General features: G+C 39.1%; 1 protein-coding gene and 1 long non-coding RNA gene across 2 annotated transcripts in view; both read left to right on the forward strand.

Annotated features, from left to right (window-relative positions):
- The window catches only part of MYLK4 (myosin light chain kinase family member 4), a 76,679-nt gene extending 57,901 nt beyond the window's left edge, over positions 1 to 18,778 (forward strand). The window contains exons 2-11 of the mRNA XM_043593137.1: positions 1,018 to 1,096; positions 4,782 to 4,887; positions 7,149 to 7,242; positions 7,316 to 7,425; positions 8,381 to 8,522; positions 11,519 to 11,589; positions 12,391 to 12,519; positions 13,135 to 13,287; positions 16,491 to 16,569; positions 18,725 to 18,778. Coding sequence (XP_043449072.1) covers positions 1,018 to 1,096; positions 4,782 to 4,887; positions 7,149 to 7,242; positions 7,316 to 7,425; positions 8,381 to 8,522; positions 11,519 to 11,589; positions 12,391 to 12,519; positions 13,135 to 13,287; positions 16,491 to 16,569; positions 18,725 to 18,778 — 1,017 coding nt within the window. The remainder of the gene's footprint in view (positions 1 to 1,017; positions 1,097 to 4,781; positions 4,888 to 7,148; positions 7,243 to 7,315; positions 7,426 to 8,380; positions 8,523 to 11,518; positions 11,590 to 12,390; positions 12,520 to 13,134; positions 13,288 to 16,490; positions 16,570 to 18,724) is intronic.
- A 1,553-nt stretch (positions 18,779 to 20,331) lies between these two features.
- Positions 20,332 to 27,189, forward strand: LOC122489303. The gene is made up of 2 exons (XR_006298889.1): positions 20,332 to 20,414; positions 23,110 to 27,189. It is a non-coding gene; the product is annotated as an uncharacterized LOC122489303 (long non-coding RNA).
- Positions 27,190 to 27,909: the final 720 nt, after the last annotated feature.

Here is a 27,909-nt window from a genome sequence, read left to right on the forward strand (position 1 = left end):
CAGATTTACTAAACATATCTCTGTGTTTCCAGGTCTCTATATGAAAAATGGAAATGCTCTGAACCTATGGTATTGTCCCTTGGATTATTTAAAAGTACATTTGCAGTTTGTCTTGAAGACTCCAAGCTGCGCTTACACAGCGTTTCATGCTTGCAAGTCACCCGAAGGCAAATTTTGCTCTTTCCAAAGAAAAGAAGACTGATTCTTTGGGCATTCATACAATTTCATTAATTTACATTGCATAACTTCAGAATTTTGTGATTATTTGGGTGGATGGGGCTAATATTTACCTTTTATATGGCATTTAAGAAAAGTTTGCTAAGCAAATTCAGAGAAGCCAGGACTCTGAGAAGGATGTTTATCTGCTTAGGAAAGGGGCCATCTGTTTTAAGCAGTGTGAAAGCTCATTTATGAAAGCTTACTTACTTTAGTCTTCTGCTTTCTGGTTTATAAAACCTATTCAGATATATCCTCTCATTTTCATTTGATTTATATGTGAACCATATCAAGACAATACAAGCAGAGGTCACAAGTGATACATACATTATCAACATCCTTTAATCTATTCACGAAGATGGGCCTTCTTTTACAAACAATGCCAGAGTTTAACAGAATTTTTTTTCAAAATAGTGAGTCCATTTGTTTCCAAATATTGTAGTCTATACATGAAATGAAGGGTTTCATTAATTCAGACTGTCCTGCTCTCTAAATTACTATTAATTTTAGTGGTTTTTTTTTCCGTATTTGAATCATGTAATACAGTGGTTTTCAGTCTGGGATGATTTTGTCCTGGGGGACACTAGCAATTTCTGGAGACATTTTTGGATATTATAGCTAGGAGGGAAGGTATCATCGTCATCTGGTGGGTAGAGGACAGAGATGCTGCTAAACATTCTATAATTCTCATAACATTTTCCACGACCAAGAATTACCCACCCTATGTGTCAGTAGTGCTGAGGTTGAGAAACCCTGATGTAATTAATATGTGACTTCAATTACTCAATTGTGTATCTACAGGGTAAGGAGAAGGCACAGTCACACCCTGGGCTGAAGGAAACGGCACCTGTCAAAGGCAAAAGGACATTGGCCCTCACAGGTAACATCTTTAGAAGACTAGATATTTATGGATCAAGAAAGCTCTGGTATGACAGTCCTGTTGTCATTCTTCTTATTCAGAGGGAGTCACATGTTCATAAAGCCCTTTGTCGGGAGAAGTGCTGTTTGAATATCTTTATCTGATTGGCTTTGGGTCCTACTAATTACTAACTAGAAAATCTTTGGGAACCCAGATGTCAGTCAATTGGTCATGTTCATTTCCACTTTGCTTTTCAAAAGCTTATATCTTCTGATAAAAAGAAACATGAATAGAAATGCCATTATGTGAAGACAAAATTATACTGATCACATGCGTCCTCCATTAAAATATTTTGTGGCTTTTAGAGAGATCTTCCCAGAAGAACCAGCTCTCCTCTGAGAAGGAAAAGGTTAATAAACTCAACAAGAAAAATTCTGAGAAGACCAATGCCTCTCTAGCTCAGAGAAGTTTTGTCACATTTCATACAGAAAGACCTCAAGACGAGGTAGAAGATTTTGCCCTAAGAAATTCCATAGAGTCAAGAGAAAATATAGACACAAGAGACATTTCAAGCACAGAGAGACTGAACAGACAAGAAAAGATTAGTGCTGGAGATGATAAACAAGCCTCTGTGGATAAAAATGAACTTCCAGTGTTCAAAGGAGAGAAAAATGGGCTTCGTTCTAAGGAAGACACTAGTGAAAGAGAAGTTGAGAAAAAAGGAGGACCAGCAATTGCAAATGAAACAGTGTTGGACAAGTGTTCAAATAAAAAGCAGTATGTTGATAAAACTAATGGTGATCAATTCTATGAAAGGTAGGGCTTAAAGCATCACACACCTACAACTGATGTTTTTGGTAGATCTATGTGCTGTTGAAACTTAAGGCCATATCAAAAGAATAACTGAAGTGAGTTTTTAAAGCAATGGTTTAGAAAACGGTTTCCCAGCTTCTGTGGGTTTTTCTTGGCCATGTTCTCTTGCTATTACTTTTTCTTCTTGCCCGTGAAATTTTCAGGCATTTTAATTTTTTTCTCCTACCAACTTATAGGCAAAGATAATGATTTTTATCAATCAATATTTTCTAGAGATCAAATAAAAAGTTCTTATTTTCAGCAATATGGAGCACATCCTTTCTAAGATCAGGAATTGAATAGTGATCAGATTTATCTGTAAGTTAAAAAGCTAATTCTTAAAAAGTTTACCCACCCCATTATAGATGATAAATTGTCTGTTTTCTAGAATATTTTGAGGATTGAGTAAGAAGTAGATTATTGAATGACTCTTCCTCAACTGCAAAGTTTCACATATAAATGCAGAATTATTCAACCAATTATAATCAACTACTCTGTGTTATAATGGATCACAGAATCTATCTGGACAGAGTGTCCAAATTATAAGTGAGTTTTTTAGGGAATTACAATATAATTTTTATTTAATTTATTGATAACGTATTTGACACCTAATTATAGAGAAAAATCTAATTTTGTAAGAATTAAACATAAAGACTATTGTTTATTAAGAAAATCCATCACTGCAAAGATGTGCTTGGTAAGGTCTGGAGCTGTTAAAAAACTGAAGTTAGTTCAATTCTTTCATCAATAAAGGTTTACATCTCTCTGTTAATATTCAGAGAGATGATTGCATCCTTTATTATACTTTAATTTAGTAATTTCTCTCTTCTATAAGAAAAGGAAGTGAAAAAAATGAAGATCGAATTAGCTAGGTATTCATAAAATGACTACTCTTGTAAAGGGCCAGTGGACAACTTGCGGGGCACAATGAGGTCATCAGGGAGAGTTTCTGGGATCGTAGTTATCTATACCTGTTCTTGTGCTGCTTAGTTTGATGGGGAAGCATACTGCTCTATTTTATCCCAAATGCTGAAACAGCCAACTCTCTATCATGAAGCTTATGACCCTTCACCAAAACACCCTGTTAAGGAAGCTTTAGTTCTAAGAATTTTGACCATCTGAAAGTTATCTCCTTGAATCGTTGAGAGCTGCAGCTGGATTTTATTTTCCAGGTGTATCAGCAATGTAAAAGCCATTTCTACATCACGAATCCTGGAAAATTCAGCAATAGCACCCATTTTCCAGAATGCTGAGCAAGCAGAGCATATTGGCAGCAGCAAGCGGCGGGTGACGGAGGAGTGCTTCATCAAAGAGGACAACAAAAAGAGCAGAATAGATGTAGCGAGTACAGGTGAAGGACATGCATTTAGGACACAGGAAACCAGACAAGCCCAGGGGAGCTTACAAGGCAACCCCCTGGAATCTGCTGGAATTAAGACCTCCAGACAGCAAGATCTGGTGACCCCATTGGGTAGGAAATGGCTTTTGTTTCAGTCTTTTGAAGCTTCTTAACCTTTTTCCAGCAAGCATTTCCAACTAAATTTCACTTAGCCTAACAGCCTGAAGGAGACATAATGCCATACTGATGCCATTTGTGTTTGTAACTCAATCACCTTTTTTTTTTGTCTGAAGAGATGAATGCCACCAAGAGAATTCTTTCATGACTTCTTTAGTTTCCAGCATTTTTACGATGTGAGAGATGAATGTCTATATCAAGTCAGTTTCCTGGAGACTTCTATTATCTGAATTTTTAAAAATATTAACACTTGGCAGAGTGCCTAGCACAAGATAAGTGCTCGAGAATTATATGTTGAATAAATTTAAAGTTCTGAAGGCAAAGTTATTATTTACTCACCTCCCTTTTTATCCTTTGTGTGCATGTAAGAAGCTGCCTGTGGTAGACGCTTAAATAAGTAATAAATGGGGAAATGAATAGGTTCACGGAAAGCAAGCCATGGAAAAGTAGAAAGAATACTGCAATATTACTGAGTATGTGTTTTAGAACCAATCGGGGTGTGGACTAGAGTTTAAACACTTAGGGGAAATTTGAGAGCTGTATAATACGTCCTTAGCCAGCTTTACTGGTTCTTTTATTTCCAGCCAAGAAAAATTCATCTTTGTGCTTTTAATGTACCTTAAATAAAGGTTAAAATATTTTGGAAAGTAATATATAATAATATCAAACATTTCAATGACATGAAAAAAAAACCTTTTCATCTTTCTCTCTTTGCTTTAATCAAAATAATGGATATTATCAATGGTGCCTTTTTTTTTCGTGGCTCAGTTTCTCATGTTCGAATTTTCATTTTGGGCTTGGGAGGATCACCCATGTGAACCATATTGCAGTTGGAGATTTTCAACTACTGTGACATTTCTAAAAGTTGTCCTGAAGATGGTATAAACCATAGTTTTGTGGTCCTGACATTCTTTCTCAAAGATGTCAGGTATCACCTACATGAATTACAGATCATAATATGAAATAAAAGCATATATTCTCAGGATTATTAGGAATAAAATAAATGGATCATTTATTTTATTATTAAATAAGCAACATTTTATTCTAATTTTTTAAAACATTTATTCATTTCTGAGAGGCAGAGTGAGGAAGGGGCAGAGAGAGAGAGAGGGAGACACAGAATTGGAAACAGGCTCTAGTCTCTGAGCTGACGCACTGAACCCCATGTGGGGTTCAAATCCATGAATCATGAGATCATGACCTGAGCTGAAGGGAGGCACTTAGCCAACTGAGCCATCCAGGCGCCCTTTGCAACATTTTATTCTGAGACCCAATCGTGGTGCTGGAAAGAGGTCTGACTGCTTAACAAGTGGCCCTTCTTTTCCTCTTATCTTCTAGATGATGTCCCAGCTCCTCCTGCCCCCTTTAATCACCGTATTGTGACAGCCAAGCAAGCAGCAGTCAACAGTTTTTACACTGTGAGCAGAACTGAAATTTTAGGAGGGTAAGTAATGCTCAATTTAATCCTCTTTCAACAAAAGAAGAGCGTTTTCAAAGAGACAGATCCTGAAGATTTCATAAAGTGTTTGCTAGTCTTGACCTGAGAACCAGAAACATCATAAACAAACATTTTAAGAGATTTAACCATTTCTGAAAATCGCCACTGATGTCAGAAAGATTGATGTGGGGACAGTGACTAAACTCCACATTTATTATCTGCTTTACTTCCCATGTTGTAATGTCTGAAAGTGGGACAAACACCATGTGAGTCACCAGAAGGTTTAGAAGCTGTCCAAAACTTGAAAACGGAGACACTAAATGTAGAAATGAGTGAACACAGTGTATTTCTTGTGGCATATATCTTTTTTATCACTGTTGTTGGTTTTCTATTTAGGTTTTTACTGGATTAATTATTATTATCCACTTCAATTGATTACTTCCCTCACTGAAGAATTTATTTGAAGGACATCTAAATGTACACTCTCTCCCTGAAGAAGGAAGAAGGAGTAAAGCCCATCAGAGACCAAGTTTATTCCTAGGAGATATTCCTCTTCGATGTCAATCACAACCCCCCTTTGATGTTTTGTCATTTAAAGTCTAAAGTATAAAGTTTACTGCCTTCAGCATATCTATGTGAAATAGCAAGAGGAAGCAGACCATTTTTACTAAGAGGCCCCAAATTTCTTTACCAACACATGGAAAATATGCATAGCAACTATCGTGCATGTTTCTGCATTGGTCAGTGGGGGTGTGGTCAATATTTGTGAAGTCCCTTCTTCCTCTTTCTGTTCCATATTTTTTCTGCCCTCCACCATGGGGAACCACCTGAATGTTTTACTCCTCAGCCTGTTGATTAGAGAGAACGCCCCTCAAGACTGTGAGGGAGGGCAGAGAGAGGAAAGGGAATTCTAACATGTGAATAGGTGCCATGGGAGTCTTTAGCATTACTCCACATAGCAGCTCATTTCGGTCTTCGGGGACATTAATGGCAAGCCAGCAACTGTTTCTCTGAAGGAGAAAAGTTTTTTGCAGAAGAGGCTTTGCAACAATTCCCAAGGCATTTTCTTAATCAGTAGCCATATGTGAGGTGCCTGGGGCTGTGTTTATGTGCTCCATTAAAGAGACTGCATCTGGAAAAGTAGTTGGAATTACAGTCATCACTTGGTTTTGTTTACAGTAATGTCATTCTCTAAGACCCATCTGTTTCTTGCACAGGTGTGTGGCTAAGTTGAGTGGGATGTGGTGGTAGTCACCACTCTGCCTTGTCAGTTATTGCCACCACCCTCACCTCTGCAGTTCTCCAGGACTGTGGTGGACCTTAGGTTCACAGTGTTGTTCAGGAAGCTTCCCCTTTCTACCCTGCCATGATAGCCACATTGCACAAGCAGGCACCTGTGCTCTATTTTACTAACTCAGGAATCAAAGCAAGAAGTCAAATTAAAAAAAAATGTTTATTTATTTTGAGAGAGAGAGGGAGAGAGAGAAAGCACGTGTGCATGTGAGAGGGGGAGGGGCAGAGAGAGAGGGAGAGAGAATCCTAAGCAGGCCCCACACTGTCAGCACAGAGCCCGATGTGAGGCTCGATCTCACGAACCGTGAGATCATGACCTGAGCCAAAATCCAGAGTCAGATGCTTAACTGACTGAGCCACCCAGACAATCCAAGAAGTCACATTTTAAAATTGTTAATGATTGTGTATTTCTGTATGTGATCACATTTGTAAGAAGCTGTCTTTCATAGTATATATAAATTTATATCCAAGCTAAACTGTTGAACATTTTATAGGTGATTATGCAATATGAATTTTTATTATATTTATCTATATGCAATATTGTTATTATTTTATTTATATGCAGTTTCCAAGAATAATTTTACAATCCTCGCCTATAGCCTGTATTATTCATATGCTTACAAAGCCTAGCTTATTACATTCATATGTATTCAGAAAGATTCTATTTTTTCCTATAACACAAGTTGTCAAATTTTAGGGGGCATTTGAATCACCCAAGGAACGTTGTGAAAATATAGATTCTGGGGCCTCACCCTGTATTCTTGCCTCAATAGTTCTGGGTAGGACCGGGAAACCCCTCAGCAGATTCAATGACCATGACCGATAGACACACGTTGATATTGTTTTAGAAGTTTATCGGCTACAGTAGATGCACTAGTAGGTTTGCTCATTCAAACCCCAAAGGATAAATGCCCTGACAACCCCATCTTCCACTTGGCCCTACCTCATGCTATACACGTGCTCTTCTCTGGCAGGGGGCGCTTTGGCCAGGTACACAAGTGTGAAGAGAAAGCAACAGGTCTAAAGCTGGCAGCTAAGATCATCAAGACCAGAGGCACAAAGGATAAGGTAAAGGCCGTGCAACGTGGATCTCTCCTTACCCTCATCTTTGCCTCACTAAAGCACCTTTCCTTCTTCTTAGGATGAAGTAAAGAACGAGATCAACATCATGAACCAACTGGATCATGTGAACCTCATTCAGCTCTATGATGCGTTTGAGTCTAAGAATGACATTGTGCTGGTCATGGAGTAGTGAGTGTTCTCCTTGCCCCTCCCTCCCCTGAACCAATGCATGCACCCATCCAGATCATCCCACAGAACCCATGACTATGCGGCTGTAGCTCTTTCCTGCTTCAGAAGTCATTAGATCCATGCTTGGTGCACCTCTGATTCTGATTAGTGTGTATTAGACAATTGCATCAGTTTCAGAAGGAAAATTACTTAGGAATACACATCTCCATGTGTGACTTTACTGAGATGAAGTAGAATGACAGCATAGATGTAGTTTTATATCGAAGTTATACTGTCAAATATCCAGCTTAAATATTATTCTGGTTAACCTGGAGGAACATGACCTTTGACCTACATTTTATTTTCAACTTAATCATTAATGCAAAGTTCACATCAAATTCTTAATAATTAGGGTTAAGATAGTTTCATTTAAATCACTTTTATAGAAAATTAATAGGTATTTAGTTAGAAAATGAGTAGCTTTAACTAACGCTGAATTAGTATTATGATTCGGTTCATTCTTTCCTCTGCTTGGGGTTTCTTTATCATTGTACAGTAGAAATTTTGGATAATAAAAAGTCCAGCATCAGAAGCACATAGAAACACTTTAACACTGAAATTAGTCTAAGAAGACCCTGTTTGACCTTCATTTGGTATTTGGGATTCCTCTCCCTGCCTTTGTAGAGTCTTCTTTATCTTCTATGTGTTAAAGAATGGCAGATGTGGACTCACCCCAGAGCTGCAGCCACTGGATGACAGAGACCTTAAGACTTTCTAGTTGTGAAATTGATGATAGCTAAAGTTAAGGTCTTCAGCCTAAGCATCATCTAACTGAGACAGTGAGTGACAGAGGTGAAGAAATCACTCTGTGCACACATTCCTTGGAAGAGTTATGGGAGCTTAAACACCGGGCTGCCACTATAAGAAATGGCTGTAGGACTCATGACTCAGGACTTTGTTCCTCTACCCTCTTCAGCGTGGATGGAGGGGAGCTGTTTGATCGCATCATCGATGACAACTACAATCTGACCGAGTTTGACACCATCCTGTTCATCAAGCAAATATGTGAGGGCATAAGACACATGCATCAGATGTACATTCTCCATTTGGATCTGAAGGTAGAACATATTTTGTATGGTATGAAATGTAAACCCCTCCATCCCTTTCCTCCTCTGGATCAGTGGGCCCTGTCAGATACTATATACCAGCTTGGGAAATCCATGCTGGTATGAAGTGTTATGTTTGGGAATACATAAAAATCTAGATTCTTAATATCATCTCCTCATTTCCAACTTTTGTCACCCCCTAATATTTTCATGTCTGCATCTTTAGGGACAATTATCCAGATTCTTATAACTTGCTTGTGTTAAAGGAATCCATATGGGAGATGCTTTCCCTAAAAGTTTAGAACTAAAACCACCACCACCACCACGACCACCACCATGGTCTCCTTGTTGTGTCCCTCTCATTTTTAGAATAAGTAGGTGGGAGGATTTTAGCTAACTCAGAATTCACTAGTGGTAGCCAAACTTTCTATCTCCCCAAGCATCCCTAGCAGTCTCACAAATTTTTAGGAGGTTCTGAACTTTAGGGATTTGTTTTCTTGTGGGCATGGTAGAGCACTGGGTTGAAACCTATGGCAGAGTGGGATACAGGGCAGCCAGAAGGGTAGAGCTAAAACGCTAAGGAGCAGAGAAGGCTGGTGGCATTATGATGGACATAGTGGGGAGCCTATGTGAGCAGCAGGGAGTCAAGCCACTTTCCTTCTTTTATTTAATGACCCTTCCCTTTTGATCTCTCTCCTATTATGAAGTGCCTAGAATTGGACTATACATAGTTACAACTAGTGAAAGACCCAAGCTCAATAACTCTGATCAGTTCTAATATTGGGGCTAAGTATCATAAGTTGCTTCTTCTTGTGTGGCTCAATCATTTTCTCATTTCCCTGTTTGCACAACATGACCATGATATAAAATACATATTCTGTAGAACATACCATCTATTGCAAGTCATAGGGGATTGTAGAGCTAAACAAATCTAACTTCCTTAAGTCGGCTTCCATGGTCCTCTCTTCTTATAATTTGGCTTCCCTCACTGTCTTGATTTATGTGCACTACCTCTCCTATTCACAGGGCAGGAGGAAGTGGTCTATAAGACAATGTCATAGGTTAAAAATCATTAGCAAAGCCCTTGGCTACAAACTGAGTTCTGTAATGTGTATTTTCATGAAACATTTTCAATGAGTGTAGATATTCTGCAGATATCCCTAAAGGGATTTGATTGGCAACTGAAACTAGGACTTGACCTATCATAAGTCAAACAGCTCTGTACGTGGCTTCATAACATTGATTGAGGACTTGCAATGGGCAATTTTAATTATGGCTTGTAGGTAAAGATAATAGTAAAGGCAAAAGCTGGGTGAGTCATTAAGGACCACTCATCCCTTGCAGAAGTCTCCTTGGAAGGAAAATGGCCAAAAATATTAAGAATTCTTGTTACCATGGAGGAGAGATTAAAGGTGACTTAAAAATGGTCTTCTTTATATTTTTCTGTGTTTCACAAATCTCATTCAATGAATATGCTTTAATTTAATAATTAGAAAAAATTTAACTTTTTGAAGTATCCTCAAAACTGTTTCTTTACATTCAGCAAACATATTTTTATGTCACAGTATTCTTTGACAACTGAACAGCTTTATACATGATTGATCAGTTATTTGAGCATGAAACCAAATGTTCTTATGTAGCATCCATTCTCTATAAATAGCTTTTACTTGTAGACATCAGTTTTAGAGATATTCTAGAAAAGGGCCTCCAAAGACATTATGCCAACCAAACGGACCATTGAATATTGATAAGGAGACACTACTACATCATTTCATAAAGTGCTTAGTTTCTGATCTCATTTGAACCTACTCTGCACCCAGACAAACAGGGGAGGGACAGCCGTGATGCCACCTAAAAGGACATAAGATCTGGGGGATTCAGCAACTCAGCTAATGCACCTTGCTGATTAGGAAAGAGTTGGAATTAGACCTTGAGAGTTCCAGGCAATTCTTTGAACACTTTATTTCTTTTTTTATGGATGACCTTGACTTTATTACTTTTTTAATTTTCTAGAAGTTTATTTACTTTGAGAAAGAGAGAGAAGGAGCACAGGAGGGGCAGAGAGAGAGAGAATCCTAAGCAGGTTCCACATTGTCAGCGCAGAGCCTGATGTGGGCTTGAACTGATGAACCATGAGATCATGAACTGAGCTGAAATCAGATGCTTAACTGACTGAGCTTCCCAGGCACCCTGGCTGACCTTGACTTTAAATGAAATTCCTTATTTTTCTCAGACCTCAGTTTTCCAGACTTAACAAATACAGACACACTTGTAAGACATTCTATAAACGCTGAGTTCCATGCAGTGCTACTATCTACGCTTCTCCCTCTTCACCCAAGACAGTTGGATTGGCAGAGCAAAGTCTATCCAGAGTCAAACTCCAAGGGAACACTTAGTCAAGGGTTTAGGCATTAAGAAAAAACTCAGCAAAACTTTGGAATTGCTGAGAATGAAGAATGAACGGGGGGGAAGCCTTTCTCTTACACATGACTTTCTCAAAGAGTAAGCACAAAGGGAAATTCTGGAGGTCAGGAGCGTTCACGTTATATTGCATACTCAGTGTGGCTGTTTAAATGAATCAGGCCATTTCTCCTGGAACTCATAAATCCTTGGGAAAGATATTCCTCCAAGAAGGGGAAATTCATACTTAATAATTTTAGGGGGGCAGATGTCAAGTCTGAGACAGCCTCCACCAGTCCATTTGAAAGGTACTGAAGCAGCCCCCTTGTCTTTCTTTCCTCAAGGAGGCCTCTGACTGAACTCACACATTATGGTAAACTGCAGAACCAGGGAGAGAGACAGGCAGGGTAATGCAAGGTTGGCAGGGTACCCACAACCTCATCCACCACATAATTAAAGGAGAAAATACCCACACAGACAAGCCAGCCCCAAAGTGAAAGGCCTGATATGTTTTTCCTGAGCATCGTTGTATTTTTAGTTGTGGTTCGAGGACAATTTGAGTGAATGATGGTTGTTTTCATTGCTAATGTGTCTCTTTCTCCTGGCAGCCTGAGAATATCCTGTGTGTGAATCGGGATGCTAAACAAATAAAAATTATTGATTTTGGATTGGCCAGAAGGTATGTGTATTTGGACATAGGTACATGAATGAAGGTAGGGAGCATGATGGATGCCCTTTCTTTGCAAAGATAAATCTGATATACCTCTTGGTTTTATACTGTTATTTAGAATTAACTTAACAAAAATTATATCCCAGCTTTACCTTGCTGATTTTGGAATTTGAATGTTTAGAGGTTTCTACAGTGCATCTAAGAAAAAAATATAAAAAACTTAAAATCTAATACAGTAAAGTTATTAAATTTGAAGACGTTAATTTAGAATTTGTAATTTTCTCTTAGTCTTTTATAATTGTTCTATCTGTAAAGAGAAGATTTACTTTAAAAAATAGGTAGTGTACACAAGATGGCAAAAGTTTCTGGTATACATAAGCTTCTTAAGTGAACAAAGAGTTTACGTAAACTTCAGCACATTAATGTTGAATATAAAATGATTGTAAATTATTGCATTTCATTTACTCATTAATATGGGCTTATTCAAGCCATTGACATGTCAAAGATTTTATCAGTTTTCCTTTTGTTATAATTCAGGTGTTCTAATTATTCTGACTGGCTTTTCCCACCACTGTTTTAGATTATTAAGGCTTTAGAGTATGAATTATTACTCTTAAACTGCTGGAATTTTTTTTTTACAATTTTTTAACACTATTTCTTAAATATGTGATTTCCTTTAAAGTCTGTGTATTTTAAATTTGCTGTTTGGCTGAAGTTATTTTGTCTAACAGACTGCATCTTTTCAGTTTCTATGATTGTTGACTTTTGATTGACCTTCTCCATCCCTCCACTTTGTTTCCTAAATTCTAGATACAAACCCAGAGAGAAGCTGAAGGTGAATTTTGGAACCCCAGAATTTCTTGCTCCTGAAGTTGTGAACTATGATTTTGTTTCCTTTCCCACTGACATGTGGAGTGTGGGCGTCATTGCCTATATGCTGTAAGCAGTTCTCCAGTCTCTCTGACACTCACAAATATGAATAAAAACCTTAAATTAGGTCTTTTAAAAGTAAATAGCATCGTGCCATATTGAGCCACTTTCTAGGCTCTGTGGATCCTGTGGGTGAAAGGAATAAATTCTTTTCCTGCACATCACCTGAAAAAGTAAATGTATGTCTACTTGTAATCACTTTAACTCTTAGGACACCACCTAATGCCATAAAAGTAATTAAAAAACATTAAAAAACAACGTGTGTCCTGATTTCCTAAATGACTAATGCTAGCCTTATTCCTTGGGGGTGACGCTCTGGTGTTTGCCCTCTGAGTGTGTGGCAGACTTTAGCAGCTGTAAATGCTTTAAAAAGGAAGTTGTGCTGTCCTTAGAGATTCATATTTCAGTGTAGCTGCTGACTCCATTGCTGCAGGTGTTGAATTAGGAGCTGGGGTGGGGGGAGTAAGCATTTTCTTGATTGCAAAAATACATTACAGAATTATGTTTAATTATCAGGTTATTTGCCTTCTCTCAGTTTTAAATGACAGAGCCCGAAAAAGCAACTATCTATAAAGGATTTGAAGCTATTTAAACAATGCCCACTCTGGATCTTGTGTCTTACAGACTGAGTGGATTGTCCCCCTTCCTGGGTGACAATGATGCTGAGACCCTGAACAACATCCTGGCCTGCAGGTGGGACTTACAGGATGAAGAATTTCAGGACATCTCAGAGGAAGCCAGAGAGTTTATCTCCAAGCTTCTGATTAAGGAGAAGAGGTAATCCAAGTTTGTTCCGGGCTCTGGAAGAAGGAAGGATAATAGGGAAGCACATGCCACCACAATTCATGTGAGATAATCCCTGAATTCCCTTAGTGACATCTCCGATGCCTGTGCAAAGTTGTAAATGGAAGGAATTTGATGCTCTTAATCTCATTTACTGAGGTCTGGGACTGGTTTGGTCCTGAGGCTTGAAAGGGGCTACAAAAACTTCCCTCCTTCTGCCTTTTTCAGTGAGGCTGCAGCAATTAGGGGCTCTTGCTAGGCCTCAAAATGAAGGGTTTGGAATAAGTTATTTCCATAACCCCTTTCACATCTACAAAGCATGTATCTGGCTCTGTGTAGGTGAACACTTAACTATCATTTCATTTGAGAACCTACTGTGGGCCAGACTGTGCCAAGTGCTTTATAGACATGCCTTTTTTTTTAAAAAAAAGTTTATTTATTTATTTATTTTGAGAGAGAGAGAGAGAACATGGGGAAAGGGCGGAGAGAGATAAGAGAGAGAGAATCCCAGTCAGGCTCTTTACTGTCAGTGCAAAGCCCAAGAAAGGGCTTGATCCCATGTCCGTGAGATCATGACCTGAGCCAAAATCAAGGGTCGGATGCTTGACTAACTGAGCCACCCAGGTGCCCCTAGACATGTTTTTTAACCTCCATCAATCTCCAAGATGCTGGAATTGTCATTACTGTTTTATGGATAAGACTCTAAGTAGTTTTCCTAAGATCATATGGCCAGTAATTGGCAGAACTGATAGTCATGTCAACCTTCCCCTAAGGCTGTACATTTAACTGTGATATATAACATGGCCTCATATTTTCTGTCATGCTCAAACCACATTAATTCAAAATTCAGAGGATGAAGAAGAATGATTTTGAAATATAGGTGCTTGCATTTTAGAATTATGGTTGGGGAAGGACATTGTGATTAACTAGTGAAAAACACTCTTTCAGATTTTTTAAGTTTATTTTATTTATTTTGAAAGAGGGAGAGAGAAAGAGCACAGCGGGGGGGGGGGGAGAGAGAGAGAGAGAGAGAGAGAGAGAGAGAGAGAGAGAAGAGGGAATCCCAATCAGGCTCTGCACTGTCAGCGTTGAGCCCGATGTAGGGCTTGAACTCGCAAATGATGAGATCATGACGTGAGCCAAAATCATGAGTGAGATGCTTAACTGACTGAGCCACTCAGGTGCCCCCAGATGGTTTTGTATTGAAAATATATACTAGTAAATAGTATTTAAGATTTTCAAAGCCAACAATACTTGTTTCCTTGTTTTATTATCTCTACTGCTTTTAAGTTATTAATAAACATGACCATGAACAGATAGGAGGGTGTATTTGGGGAGAGGGGATTAAAGAAGTATCATGGGCATTGGGTCTGGAAAAGTGCCTGACACAAAGGAGGCATTTTATGTATAATCCGCCAGGAAATGTGTCTGGGGCATTGAGAACAGATGTATAAAGTCCAGTTCCTGCCTTTAGGTAACACATGATCTAATAGATAGGTATTTTTAAAAAAGATATAACCCAATGCAGTTAACGCAAAGTTAGAGTATATTGAAAAGGGTCAGGACTGAGTCCTAAAGGATAAGGAGAACTTAGCCAGGCTGGTGGTATCTGTATGAGGACAGGGGTAATGAAAATACATTGATTTTATCTTTAATGGAAAGGCACAAAGCTGTTGTTACTATTATTATTTGTAGATGACTGAACACCAGGCAGTGAACAGATAGAAGGTGTCAACTCTGTCAAGTTTTTGGTGGCTAAGATCCACATTTACTAAGAATCTATTTTACAGATATATTTTTATGTGTTACTGATTTAATCCTCTGGATTAAATGAGGAAATTGAGGCTGAGAGCAGTGAAGCAATCACACAGCTAGTGCAGTGCAGAGTCAGAGCGAGACCTTTTGGCCTTCAGCACCATGTCCTGCCTCCTCCTTCAGTCTGAGGGTCACATTAATACCATGGGAGGGACAATTGCACATTTGGGCAGAATGACAACTGGCTGATTATTATTGGATGAAACTAAGGCCAACACCTGATACCACTCTCATAGAATACATTTCCATGTACAAAAATAAACTTGAAATGTATTAAGAATTTAATTATTAGTAGTGTGTTATTGTTAACTTTTTAATAGTCAACTTTAACAAGTTTGACATTACAGTGCAGAAATAATAATTTTTTGGGCACTATCAGCTATTGGAATGCTTCTGGGGGTCCAATACTGAAAATGTATAATATTCAACAAAATAGCACTTCCCTCTGAGGTTGGTAGAGGTCAAGAGTTTTAAGAAACATTACATCTGCCTGCTTCGGGTCCTGCCAATGGTGACGCTCTCACCAAGTTATTAAACTTTCCTTCATGGTAAAGATTTATCATCTCTTCAAATCTTATACTTAAATATTTGTTATCTGATGAAACAATTTTATTGAAGCAATCTACAAACTGAAGCTCCATGACTGCTTGAAATTATTTTCTTGATACAATTTCAGAAGTAGACTCCAGATTGTTACACTCTCTTGTAGTTTTTATGTTGAAAGGTTATTTAGTTTAATGTGATAAACATTAGCACACAAGACAAGTTTACCAAATTTAGAATTATAATATAATATAATCTCTATAATTCTTTCTCATGTTATTTTTTAAAGCTGTATAAATGTTTGCTGTCTCAAAAGGATATAATTTCTTTGTAAAGGTATCTTAATGTACTCTGTCTCAGTACTTATATTAACTCTCTATCTATTTAAGTCTTTAAAATGTCTTAATTCAAAAATTAGTGCTACATATTATTCAAAAGTTTTAATATATAAATTGCTCTTGCAATTATCAAGAATCCTTGTAGCATTTTGCTCTTGTAGTAGTACGTATACATTTATTCTTCCATTGACTGATAGAAATTCAATCCATGAAGCTCAAACATTGCATGAAAAATGGTTACTTGTATTTGAAAGTAGATGTTCAATTAATAACAAGAATTTTGAATGATTTGTCTCACTTGTCTAACCACTGTTGTTACCCTGACTGGTTTGATGGTAACCTACAATCATCAATGATAGTTCCAGAGAAAGTAGAATTGCCTGTGAATTTGACGTTTGGCCATCTGGTCTCCCAAAGGGAATGGCCAGAGCTGAAGTTGAATGGCAGATTCAGGCCTCATTTGGTATATCTCTGCTAACAGCCTTCTGAATCTCCCTTTAGTTGGAGAATAAGTGCAAGTGAGGCTCTCAAGCACCCCTGGCTGTCAGACCACAAGCTCCACTCCAGACTCATTTCACAGGTAACCAAGGTTTGTTGCTTTTCCTCTCCTTTTCTAACTGACCTCAATCTTTGGATAATCAGAGGCTAGAAGCATCCCAGCCTTATATGGGTTTCTGTCTCATTCCATTTCTCACAGCCTTCAAATCTTGGGCTAGTGTTGAATTGCTTAAAATGCTTTTATTAAGCAGTTTGTGTTTTGTCAAATATGATGTTTAGGAGAGTATTACTTTCAGCATAACTATTGTGTTTATTATTCAATCATTATACTTATTATAAAATAAATTACATCACTGTACTATGCACACATACTTATATACATAGTCTAGAATATATAAACAAATAATGTTTTGGAAAATACATGTTAGTGTATATTCAGGATAAATAGTCCTCATTAATTCAGAACTCAGATTTTTAACTTTTGTGTTTACCTGATTCAGTATGCTCTGGGAACCAAAAAACTGTTCTACTCAGGTTGATCCAGAGAGCAATGTAAATCTATGTGAAGGAGACTCTTACCAAAGACTGAATGAAGATGACCTAAGTACTGGTGTGTTGTTGTTGTTTTTAATCTTTTTTCTCCTCAAGTTTCTATTTAAATTCCAGTTAGTTAACATACAGTGGAATATTAGTTTCAGGAGTTTAGTGATTCATCACTTACATATCACAGCCCGTGCTCATCCCAAGTGCCCTCCTTAATTCCCATCATTCATTTAACCCTTCCCCCTACCCATCTCCTTTCCAGCAACCCTCAGTTGGATCTCTATAGTTAAATATCTGTTTCCAGGTTTGTCTCTTTTTTCCCCTTTTTCCTAAGTACTTTTTGACAAAAATTGAGCCCACACTCTGTGATAACTTCATACAATAAGATTCCTAATCTAGTTATTGCCTTAATTCCTATTTATGTCCAAGAACTCATCTGTCCTTTTGGCACAGATTCCTTCCCTAAGCTTCAGATGCATATATCCACTTGACATTTCCACTTGGATCTCCTCCGTCCTAAACTGATCTCATCTTTTCCATCTCACTTCTTCCTCCACCATTCTCCCAGAATGGCCCCCCACTGAATGACCTAAACCAAACCTGAGGGCATTTTTGTTGTTTCCTTCCTGTCCCTCAATCCTCCCATCTCATATTTGATTTATATCCAAGTTCTGTACATTATTTTCCCTAATTACTTCTAGAATCTGTCTAACCTTGTTCATCCCGTTTGTTATCCTGGCCCATGACACCCCTCATCTGAATTACTACAACAGCCTCCTCCAGACTTTCTCCACCCACATCCCTGTGGATTATACAAACAACACAAAAGCAAAAGTGTAACATTTAAGTAACTCAACTAAACATTTAGGATGTTTACCTGGCCAAGATGTAGGGAGAGGCAAGAAACAATGTGTGCTTCGGGCCTTATCAGGGAAGTTCTGACGTGAGCATGGTTAAGATAGCTGCCGTCATGCCCTGGAGTCATATGCGTTTGATACACTTTCATTTCCTCCATCTCTGCACCCCATCCTCCCTACTCCTCAGGGTTTTGGAATGGAGCTTTTTCAGTGACCAAAAAACCTTGGAATGACTATGCTTCAGGTACTCATTTTTTCCACATCCAGTTTTTATTGAAATTAACTTTACTTCTAAATTCAGCATCAGTACTGAGTTTTATTTGTGTCTGAATATACCTTTCCTTGATAATTGGTACTGATGTCAAGTAAAAATAGACTTTTTACCTAGTTGGTACCTCACCCAGACTACATAAACTGCTTATTAGGGTTACCAACCTATTTTGGGCCAATTTTCCACCAATGTATTTTTATCCAAGCTTATTGGTGTCCAAATAACACTTTGACGTGGTAGGACAATATGGAAACCACAACAGATAATTAATGACATTATACAGTTTAAAAAGTGCTTAAAATATTTTTTAAAACCATATAACAACAGCAAAAATCACCTTTTTGTTATTCTATCCAACTGTTGGTACCTAGGTAAATTGATATTTCAAGAACGATGGAGATTTGAAAAAAAATTACAAATTCCACTGTATAAATCTAGTCAGTTATCATTAAAGTTATAATTATATGGCACTGTGCCAGGCACTGTTCTCACTGCTTTACAAAAAATAATTCATTTAATCCACATACCAGTTCTCTGAAACAGGTGTTGTTATTATCCTCATATAGGTAAAGAAACCGAAGACAGGGGTACTTGTCCAGGATCTCACCAGGAGGAAGTGATGGAGCTAGCTCCCCAGTGTAGACAGGCAGGCTCTGGAACCTGGGCAGAGCTTCACTACTCTACTATCCTGCTGGATAATGGGCTTCTGGGCAAAGGAGGCCTGATGATATTTCCAGAACTCTTCCTGTACAGTACATTTTTGGTGTTCTTGAAAGCCAGTATTCAAGCTTAGTGTATTTTATTTTTAAAGAAATATTGAGACTAGATTTTTCCAGAGGATTCATTTTTGGAATAATCTTGGTTCTGATATGTTTTATAAAATCAGAATGTAACTTTATGTTGAACATTTAACTCTTATGCCAAACTATTTACTATTCAAATTGAAACTATATTTTAAAAGGCTTTTATAAACTTTTATTTATCTCTTTTAATTGTTTCATGCTTAAAAATAAAAACTTACAATTTATTAACCACTAAACATGCTTATAATCAGTCAGTAAATTTAAAAAGGATTTTTCCTTAGGAATTAAAGCCCTGTAGCTCTCTGCCTTCTGTATTATGCTCTTACATTGCCAACCATCCATACATAAACCACCTTCCATCAGAAACAGCTCTCAGCTTGAGTGGAAGAAAGCATTCCCAAATTACAAATCTATTAGAACCCATCAAGCACCTACTGCAGGCTTAATAAATGTGTTGGGCCTGGAGGAAAGAAAAATGAACAAATATGACATTGTTTCCTTTCTGCCAGGACTAATAAGCCTCTACCTTTCCTTCCCAATCCCAGTGTTACAACCTCAGCTCTTGTCCTTTTTCCAATATGCTGAACTAATAAAATACTGTAGGGGCTGATATTCCATATCTACCCATCTCTTTTCTAATTCACCAAATCATTATTTCATTAATGACAACTCTGATCATATTACTCCCACACCATAAATTCTTCCAGTATTCCCCATCGTGCACACCAAACTAACACACCCAACCGTCCAGCCTGCTCTGACATGCCCTGATATCAGGTGTCCCATCCTGTCTTTGCTACTGCTTCCAGATCAGCCCAAATCCTAGTCAGTGCCTGAGACCTACTTTAAATGCCACCTCCTTTAAGATGGTTCTTCTCAACCCCCAAACTGGAGGTGCTTTTTTTGTCTTCTTGAACCTCTCTTGTGGCACTTAAATAATGCTTGAAAAGCAAAAGTTGTATCTGACTCATTTTTGTCCTCATCTGGTCTCAGTCTTGACCCTCAAGCTTTGTCAACATGAATATTTGTGGAAGGGAGTTTTGACCAAACACACACATAAAAATGAAGTGTCATTAGGTGCTCAGCTCTTTGTTTCTGACTCTGAGAGGAAAGGTAGTGATGACAGGGGAAAGTGGGGAATGCTCAAGCTGGTCCCTGAAGGTGGTTCAATGCGTCTGTTGGAGGGTCATGATCAGTTTAGGCTTCTAGAACATCTCTTGAAGAACATTTTCAACCAGTAGGAAGTTATTGACTCTTCAGGTGTTCTCATATCAGAAGTGAGGAATGAAATTATATATATATATATATATATATATATATATATATATATTCTAATTCTAAAGTTCTAATTCTTCTTCAAATGTCTTGTGATTTCCCTAGAAGAAGAAGAATTGCTGCTCTAATGTGAAGGACCTTGTGACCAAATAGTCCATGGAAGGTGCCCATTTGAAAGGTTGGTCTCAGGTCTTTCTGAAGAGATGTTGTGCAAGCCTTAAGAGGGAGTAGCAAGAAAGAAATCAAATGTGTGTTGCACTGACTATGTGGGAAGCAGGGCAGTGTTTCTGCTGAGGGGGAGGGCTCCAATTTTGGACTGCTGTGTGTGCAGCCTGGCTCTGCCATTTTCTAGCACAGAAACCTCAATTTCCTGTTTTGTGGGTTGGGGATAGTCTTACTTCCTATGCTTGTTGAGTGGCTCCAACAAGATAATCCATGCAAAGCCTGGATACCAGGGCCTGGCACATAGTAGGTACTTGATAATTATCTCAGTAGGTGCCAGTAATTGAACAAAACCATCTCTGGTAGTCCTTACAATTGGGATCAGAAGAAGTAATACCTTTTTTGTGTTGATGGGGAAACCAGTCTCGAGACCCACACACTAAATAACTCCCCCAAAGTCACGTAAATGGTACAGCATGACTTCTCAGGTGTCCCTGAATTTAAAGCCCATGCTTGTTTTTCTTTCCTGAACTGCTTCCTGGTATTGGCCCAGTCTTGGAGCTGGAGGAACCATACCACTTCATACACAGCCTGTACCCTGCTTAGAATTTTGTCAGAATTATTAAGAGATGGATTTACACATGAATACTTTTGATTGAATCAAAAGCTAGCTTAATTTATGCCCTAAAGGAGAAGCCTAAAGCCTTGTACTTATTACAGAGAACTTTTAGAAATCTCAACATATATGTCCTTGTTGGGGGGCCATTTACCCTCCAGCAAGCCAGTTCTCTCACTTGGGGCAGTAAGTCCATGGCCACTGTTACTGCTCAATTTTAACAAATGTGTAGGACTGATGACTTGTGAGTCTGCATTCTTGCTGCCTGCTGGTCTTACTCTTTTATTCTCATTTGTATTTACTCTGGTCCTGAGGTTTTTGTTTGTCTGTTTGACTCTATATTCTTGCAAGCTGCCTTGAAATCTTTTGTAGAATAAGATCGGGTAGAAATAAGTCAGTATATCATAATGAAAGTCCCAGGCCAGAGTTAGGAAAGCACTCAGCCTTTGGTGTAAGGGTCATTCCTTCCCAGTCTACCACTTATGTAGAAATCTATGAAACATCAGCAGGAAGGCTTGTGCTTCCTACTTACAAAGGCCGCTATCATGGGTCAAAGATAGCAAGGACGGTAAAGTTTTTGGAAGAGTAGAATGTAGCTGTGTGCCTTGTGATAATGTGGAGAAAGGAAGGACGCTCCCTGCTCCCAGGCCTGGGTGGTCAGGCTCACTGAGGTACAGCCTGGCCTTCACCCGTGAGTGGTGGGCACCAGAGTCTGCGGGGAACTCTCCCTCCCTCCATCCCCCAGCAATTTTGTCTCCGGTGACCACAAACCTCAAGGGTTTGCCACAAACTGCCTTCCCACCCTAAACACTGGAGTCACTTTTGAGGCCTGGTAGGAATGAATTCATTGGGTGACTGGAGGTTGCACTGCAAGGCATGCCTGTCACCAGGGGCTGGCAGGGAGAGAAAGAGGAGGAAATGGTAGCGGGAGGCAGTAGAATCCTTCCATGCCACGTTGGTCCTTTGAACCCAAGGCAATGTAGGCCAGTAGCAGCCCAAGCAGTGACAGTTATGTGGAGGACAAAACATTGGAGCTGATGACACTGGCACAGTTAGCTACTGTCTTTGTTGAATTGCTTGATGAGACCTTTGAGCGTGGTCAGGTCTGCCTCCAGACGGTCCCTTGGGCTGGCTGCCTTCCTCTCTGGGGACCTCAGCTCCAGTGAGCCACAGAATTTCAACTTGGTTGCACTGCAGGCCTGGGAAGCATTGTTTAAGGTCCATGGGATGTGGGTGCCTCCCAGTTTACTTTTTTTACTCTTTTTTTTTCAAATTAAAATGTAAGCTTAAGACATTAACTCTGAGAGCAGCCTCATTTGAGAAGAATTTTTTTTAAGTCATTTTTTATAGTATTTCCTGCCAGGATAAGATGGGGTTTTTGGCAAGCTTCACTAGTGAGTAAAACCAACTTTGTGATAATATTGATTTTTAAAATCTGGTGGTTGAAGATTATTCCTGTGGAAAAAGAATGACTTCCAGGCCCTGTGAATAAGGCAGGATCCATCATGTCGATTGAGGTATATAAATCTCCTGCAATTTGTTAGAGGTTTTTTGATGCATTGAGGAAATATTCTAAAAATCAACCTGGTGGCATTTCGTTTTGTGATTCCGTTCCATCTTTTGCCAACCCGTGAACTATGAACTTAGGACACTTTCTCAGAGCCTTGAATTTAGGACACCTTCTCAGAGTTTGATGTAGGGCAGCAAACCCTGTGCGGGCCTATGTCAAACGTGGTCATAAAGCAAATGAAAATCTTTCCCACGCGCAATCTGTGGCCTTACTTTGATGCGGGGTCAGGCTGACAGAATGGATGGTGTGGTAGCAGCTGGGGAGCTGGCTGTGCCTCACATGAAACAAAGAGGCCTTGTCCTTCGATCTTGCAAATAGTACGAAAATATCTTGCATAAACTGAAAAAAAAAAAACCCAACTCGGGTAAGCAGTGGAATCCTGCAAGGGGTTTCTTTTTTTCTCTCACATGCACACATACATTATAAAAAAAATCATGTGTGGTTTTCCTAAGGCGCACAACCAACTAATTACAATTTTAAAAGCCCTGCTGAATTAACAAGAGTCATATTTTGTTTGCTTTGCAGGAAAACTGCTGCGGTTGCTGCTGCTTTGAGAAGATTTTTGGAAAAATCAGCAGTTCTGATGCCTTGACCCCTGTGATGACGGGTGGCCCTGGGGGGGCAGTGGAACCGCTGCACTTGAACTCTGAGTACCCAGTTAAGGGGGACACCTAGTCCTGTGGTCCCAGGGGGTGCAGACAAGCCCTGCATCCCTTTCCTCAACTCCCCAGACCCCATGGTAGTGCACAACGGGAAAGATGCTTCCCGGCCATCTTGAGTTTTCATTTTTAATTTTTGATTTTAGACACTGGGGCAGGGGGTACATTATTTCTTCTCTTTCTTAGCTTATTAGAGCAATCATACCGGACATTTATTTGAGACATTTAAATCTGGAGGATACATTTAGAGGGAGAAAACTGCTTCCAGTCCTTAAACTATGCCTTTCAAAGGGGGCCATCATATCGCCAGAAAAAAATTCTGTCTTTTACACCCTTGAGCATTTAGTTTCTCAGACTCTATTATTTTTATTTGGTCTGAAATCAGGTGAATCCAACTGATAAATAATTTACTTTCTGGAACACAAACTGTTTTTGAATCCCGAGGCAAGAGGCATCAGACGTTATATCTTCCATATATCCTGAACTTTCTCCAAGTTCATCAGTTTCTTCTGAGTAGCTGATTCTACTTTCAAATGCGTGACGTGCATTTCTCAAGACACTCCCTGCTGTCTTCTGATTGTACATTTGCTTGCATGAAATGCTCTAGTTTTCATAGGTGGAGCAAGAGGTATCTGTTTATGGTTAGTCTTTGGAATTACAACCTTTGGAAAAATGTTGATAGTCACAAGAACTTTCCTCATGCTGCCATTACCAATGAGACATGGGCCGTGTGCATGCCAAGGAAGGACAGTGCTTTGCTTCCAGTGTTGCAATGACTTGGGAAATAGCACTCAGGCTTCTGGGTAAATTCCAGCATTTCTGAAGACCGGTAATCTCACCTACGTGGAGTCTCACATGGCTCAGTGGTTGTGAAGAAAGAACATCCAGAAATCAACGGTGAAGGGAACACTGCTGCTCACTCTTTGGATATGAGAATAACTTCCAGTTGGAAGCTTCTTCTTGCTCTGGAGCTCATGTGGCATTTCATTACAGATATTTAATAATGGACATGAGCCTGACTGTATACAGCAGAAGGGCATTGGGCCTCTCAAGGGTGAAACATGTGCGTCGTTTCTTTACGAAGAGGAGGCCACGCAAAGCCACACTAAATTCCTATTACACATCCATCATCAAGCTCACTATTCAGCCTCTTAAGTTTTCCTCATATTTCCCATTTCCAAATAACTCCTGTGTTGAGATCAGCTATAATAATGTCTTTATTTTTAGCTGTAAATCATTCTAGGCTCTGGTAGTCACAATAGCAGTGACATGAAATAAGAATGACTTGATGGCCATGTTAGTGAGGGCAGTTTTAACTGGCATTGACTTTTCTCCATTATTGCTCATATGCACCTAGTGGATGCTTATAGCATGCCCATGAATAACTGTGCAATGTTCTTATTCTCATGTGTAAGGTAAAAGGGAAGTAGAGACAGAAGAAAATGTGTAATTTAGTTAGGACCATATGCCAATTTAGTGGTCATGCTAGCTATAAAACTGACTCCTTTCTAGCTTTGCTCTTACATTATGATGCATTTCTTTTTTCCTTTGGCCTATGCATTTATCCAAGGTTGGTTTTCTCCTGTTACCTGTTATGTGACTGTGCTTAAAATGGTTAATTTGGTTTCCTTAAAAAAAAACAAACAAACACGTACACACACATACACACACACACAAACACAACAAAGCCTTGTGACTGAAGTGTTATATTACTGTGCTATCTTTAGCTGATGGTATTCATTGAGGCTGGAAAAATACAAGTCAGTGCATGCATTAATACTCAGACCACAGAGAGCTGGCATTCACTCAAATGCTAAATAAGACGCAAGGGTCTGATTTGAAACCCCTCATGGAAGGGCGTTTTCTGTCCTGTGGTGTGGAATCTCTACCAGATAGAGCAGGAGATCTTTTGCATCCAACTCTCATCCTGACTCACGCTGGCAGAGAACCTTTCACCAGACCCCAACACACGTGGGACAGGCAGCTTAGGCCAAATGAAGGAACGATTTCTTTGACAAATTAATCCACTAATGACCCTGCAGTCAGTGGGTGTGATTTTTTTTAAAAAGAGGTTTAGAAAGGAGACTCTACTTTAAAAACGAGTCTCCTTTGAATTTGGAGTTGAATTTCCACATTTGGATGGGGAGGTATCCCCGTGCCAGCGGGGTGCCTTTTATATGAGAGCTGAGGATAGTTTGCATCGCAGAGTTGATTATTACAGTCTACAGTTACAGTGAAATGGGAGATTTTCGGTCTCCTGCTCATCCTGTTCCCTCCCTCCACACCCATGTGTGGCTGCTCCAGCAAGCACTGGTAACTTGGTAGATTGCCACTTTGATGGGAAAGGGGGCTTTGCACAGCAGAGGAATCAAACCAGATGCAAGCATGGACCAGAGAAGCTGAGTCTGGCGAGACTTGGACTATTGTGATCATTTTTTCCAAGAAGTCATTAGGATTTGATAGGCTGTACTTCTCCCCCACCCACTTAATGGACGTTATGGCTTCACTCACTCGCATTAGGCAGTAGCCATTGCTTTAGAAAATAGAGGAAATTAAAGCACTGATGTGGCACTTCCCACTGCCTAGAGAGAAACAAACCTCACAAAGGATTAAAGAAAAAGCATGCCCCTTTTGTAATTTGTAAGACACCAACACTTACCCACAACCTGTTGCTATTTCAAAAAATCAGGGAGAAAAGAGCTCATGCCCTAATTTGTTACATAAAAGCATCTGAAATGGATTCTCACCTGAACTACCTTGGGGAAAGATTTCCAAGTCAAAATTGGGTAATTCTCATGTTTGTTTTTTAGTTACTTTTTGTCTGACTTGACATTATTTTGCTTTCTTTCCTCAAAAATGTAAATAGGCATGCTGCTATTGTTGTGGCATACTTGGATGTGAATGTGTTTTGAAAGATACGTGAATTATTACATTTTCACTATTTTTATGGAAACTAGAGTAGAATTTTTTTCTTGTTTTAAAATCAAAATATGTATTTGATATTAGGGAAATGAGGGTCTTATTCTTTATTTCATTCCTTTATTCTTCCTTCTGCTCCCAGTACCCCCACCCTAGGCATTAGGCAAATGGTGTCAGGATGCCTACATGTGCTTGCTTAGTTAGGATTACAGGCCAGCTGAGGGAACCTCATTTGGAAAGTTCATCTGTGCAAGTGAGGCAAGAGGGCAAAGCAGGGGTCTGAGCAGGCATGCCCAGTGAACTCAGTTCAGCTCTCTATCCGCTGGCAAGTTCAGCATGGGTCTAGGCTGCATGGCTCACTTCTCAATAGCTGTGATGCTCCCTATTTTGCTTTTGCTTTGTTTTGATTTTTTTTTTTACTTCTTTCTCTTTTTCTTCAGTTAGAATCAAAGTCCATCTTCTTATCCATCATAATGCTCCCCTGAAGCCTTTTTGGGATGAAAATTATATTTCCAAAAGGCAAATGGCTTGCTGTCCTAAAGGAAACTTGAAGCTGGACTATCAGACTATCAGATGCTCAATTTCCAGATGAAGGCAACTTCCTTGCCTTGCACGAAGTCAACAGTTTCTCACATTTGAAGGTCTATGTATGTCTCCTAGATACATTTCAGTCAGGTGTACTTTCCATAAGTAATCTTTATGTGTGTAGTTTCACCTTCCATGAAGGCTTATAACTCAACCACTACTTATTCAAGAGAGCAGAGAACATCTAATACCTGAGTGTTCCGATCTTGAATTGTATGTATTTTGTACTTGTCCCATCCGATAGATGTCAGTGAGTCCTTTCGATGAAGTTTAGTAGTGTAGATAAGAAATAAAAATGGATTCACAATGTGGTGACTGCATTTGTCATGTATATTTTTTATTTCTGAACATAGTTTAATTCAGCTGTATTTCTTTGCCTTATAAAGATGTATAACAGTCATATATATGTATTATATTGACAAATAAACATGGACTTTATTTATCCTTTGGTTGATGAGCTAAATTATTCAAATAAGTGGACTTGGTAAATGCAATACAAACTCTTTTTTATGACAAGTTCTGACACGTTAAAAGTCCCATGACATTAAGAACCCATACCTTAAAAGAATGATGCCATGCTATTTATTTGGGGCTCCAGATCCATTTGCACACTGGCCAGCCCCAAGGTGGAGAAAACAACTCTCCCAGTTGAAAACATGGTGATTGCAATGTACCCACAAAGATTTAGGATTTTTGTTCCCTATGAATAGAAAACATTGACTAAGATATATGTAAAGTGTCTAGTATCAGAACACTGTTTAATAAATTAAGGCAATTAGCAATTCAATCCCTTTAATGTATCTTAGTGAATATTCCTCAGATGCTTGTAAGGCACCTGCTTCAGAAAATCTGCCACTGAAATATTTCAGTATATAATGGCCACCCAGTCATCAGCAGCCACATTGCTTTCTGGGGGCAGCATTGGCCGGAAATGCTGCTGAGACTCTTCAGCATCAAGCATGCCTTTGTGCCTGAGGATGACATTCACACCCATGTCAACATTCACATGTTAGCCCAGCAGTGATCAACACTGAGATACTCAGTGTCAACAAAACTGCCCACCTTTACCTGGCTTGAGACAGACCCACTGAATTTTCTATTGTCTCACACAAAGCAATCCTATCCCTCTCTTTAGAATGAGCCCCAGGTTTTTCCCCACTCT

Source organism: Prionailurus bengalensis, chromosome B2 (assembly GCF_016509475.1).
Source record: "Prionailurus bengalensis isolate Pbe53 chromosome B2, Fcat_Pben_1.1_paternal_pri, whole genome shotgun sequence".
Lineage (NCBI taxonomy): Eukaryota > Metazoa > Chordata > Mammalia > Carnivora > Felidae > Prionailurus > Prionailurus bengalensis.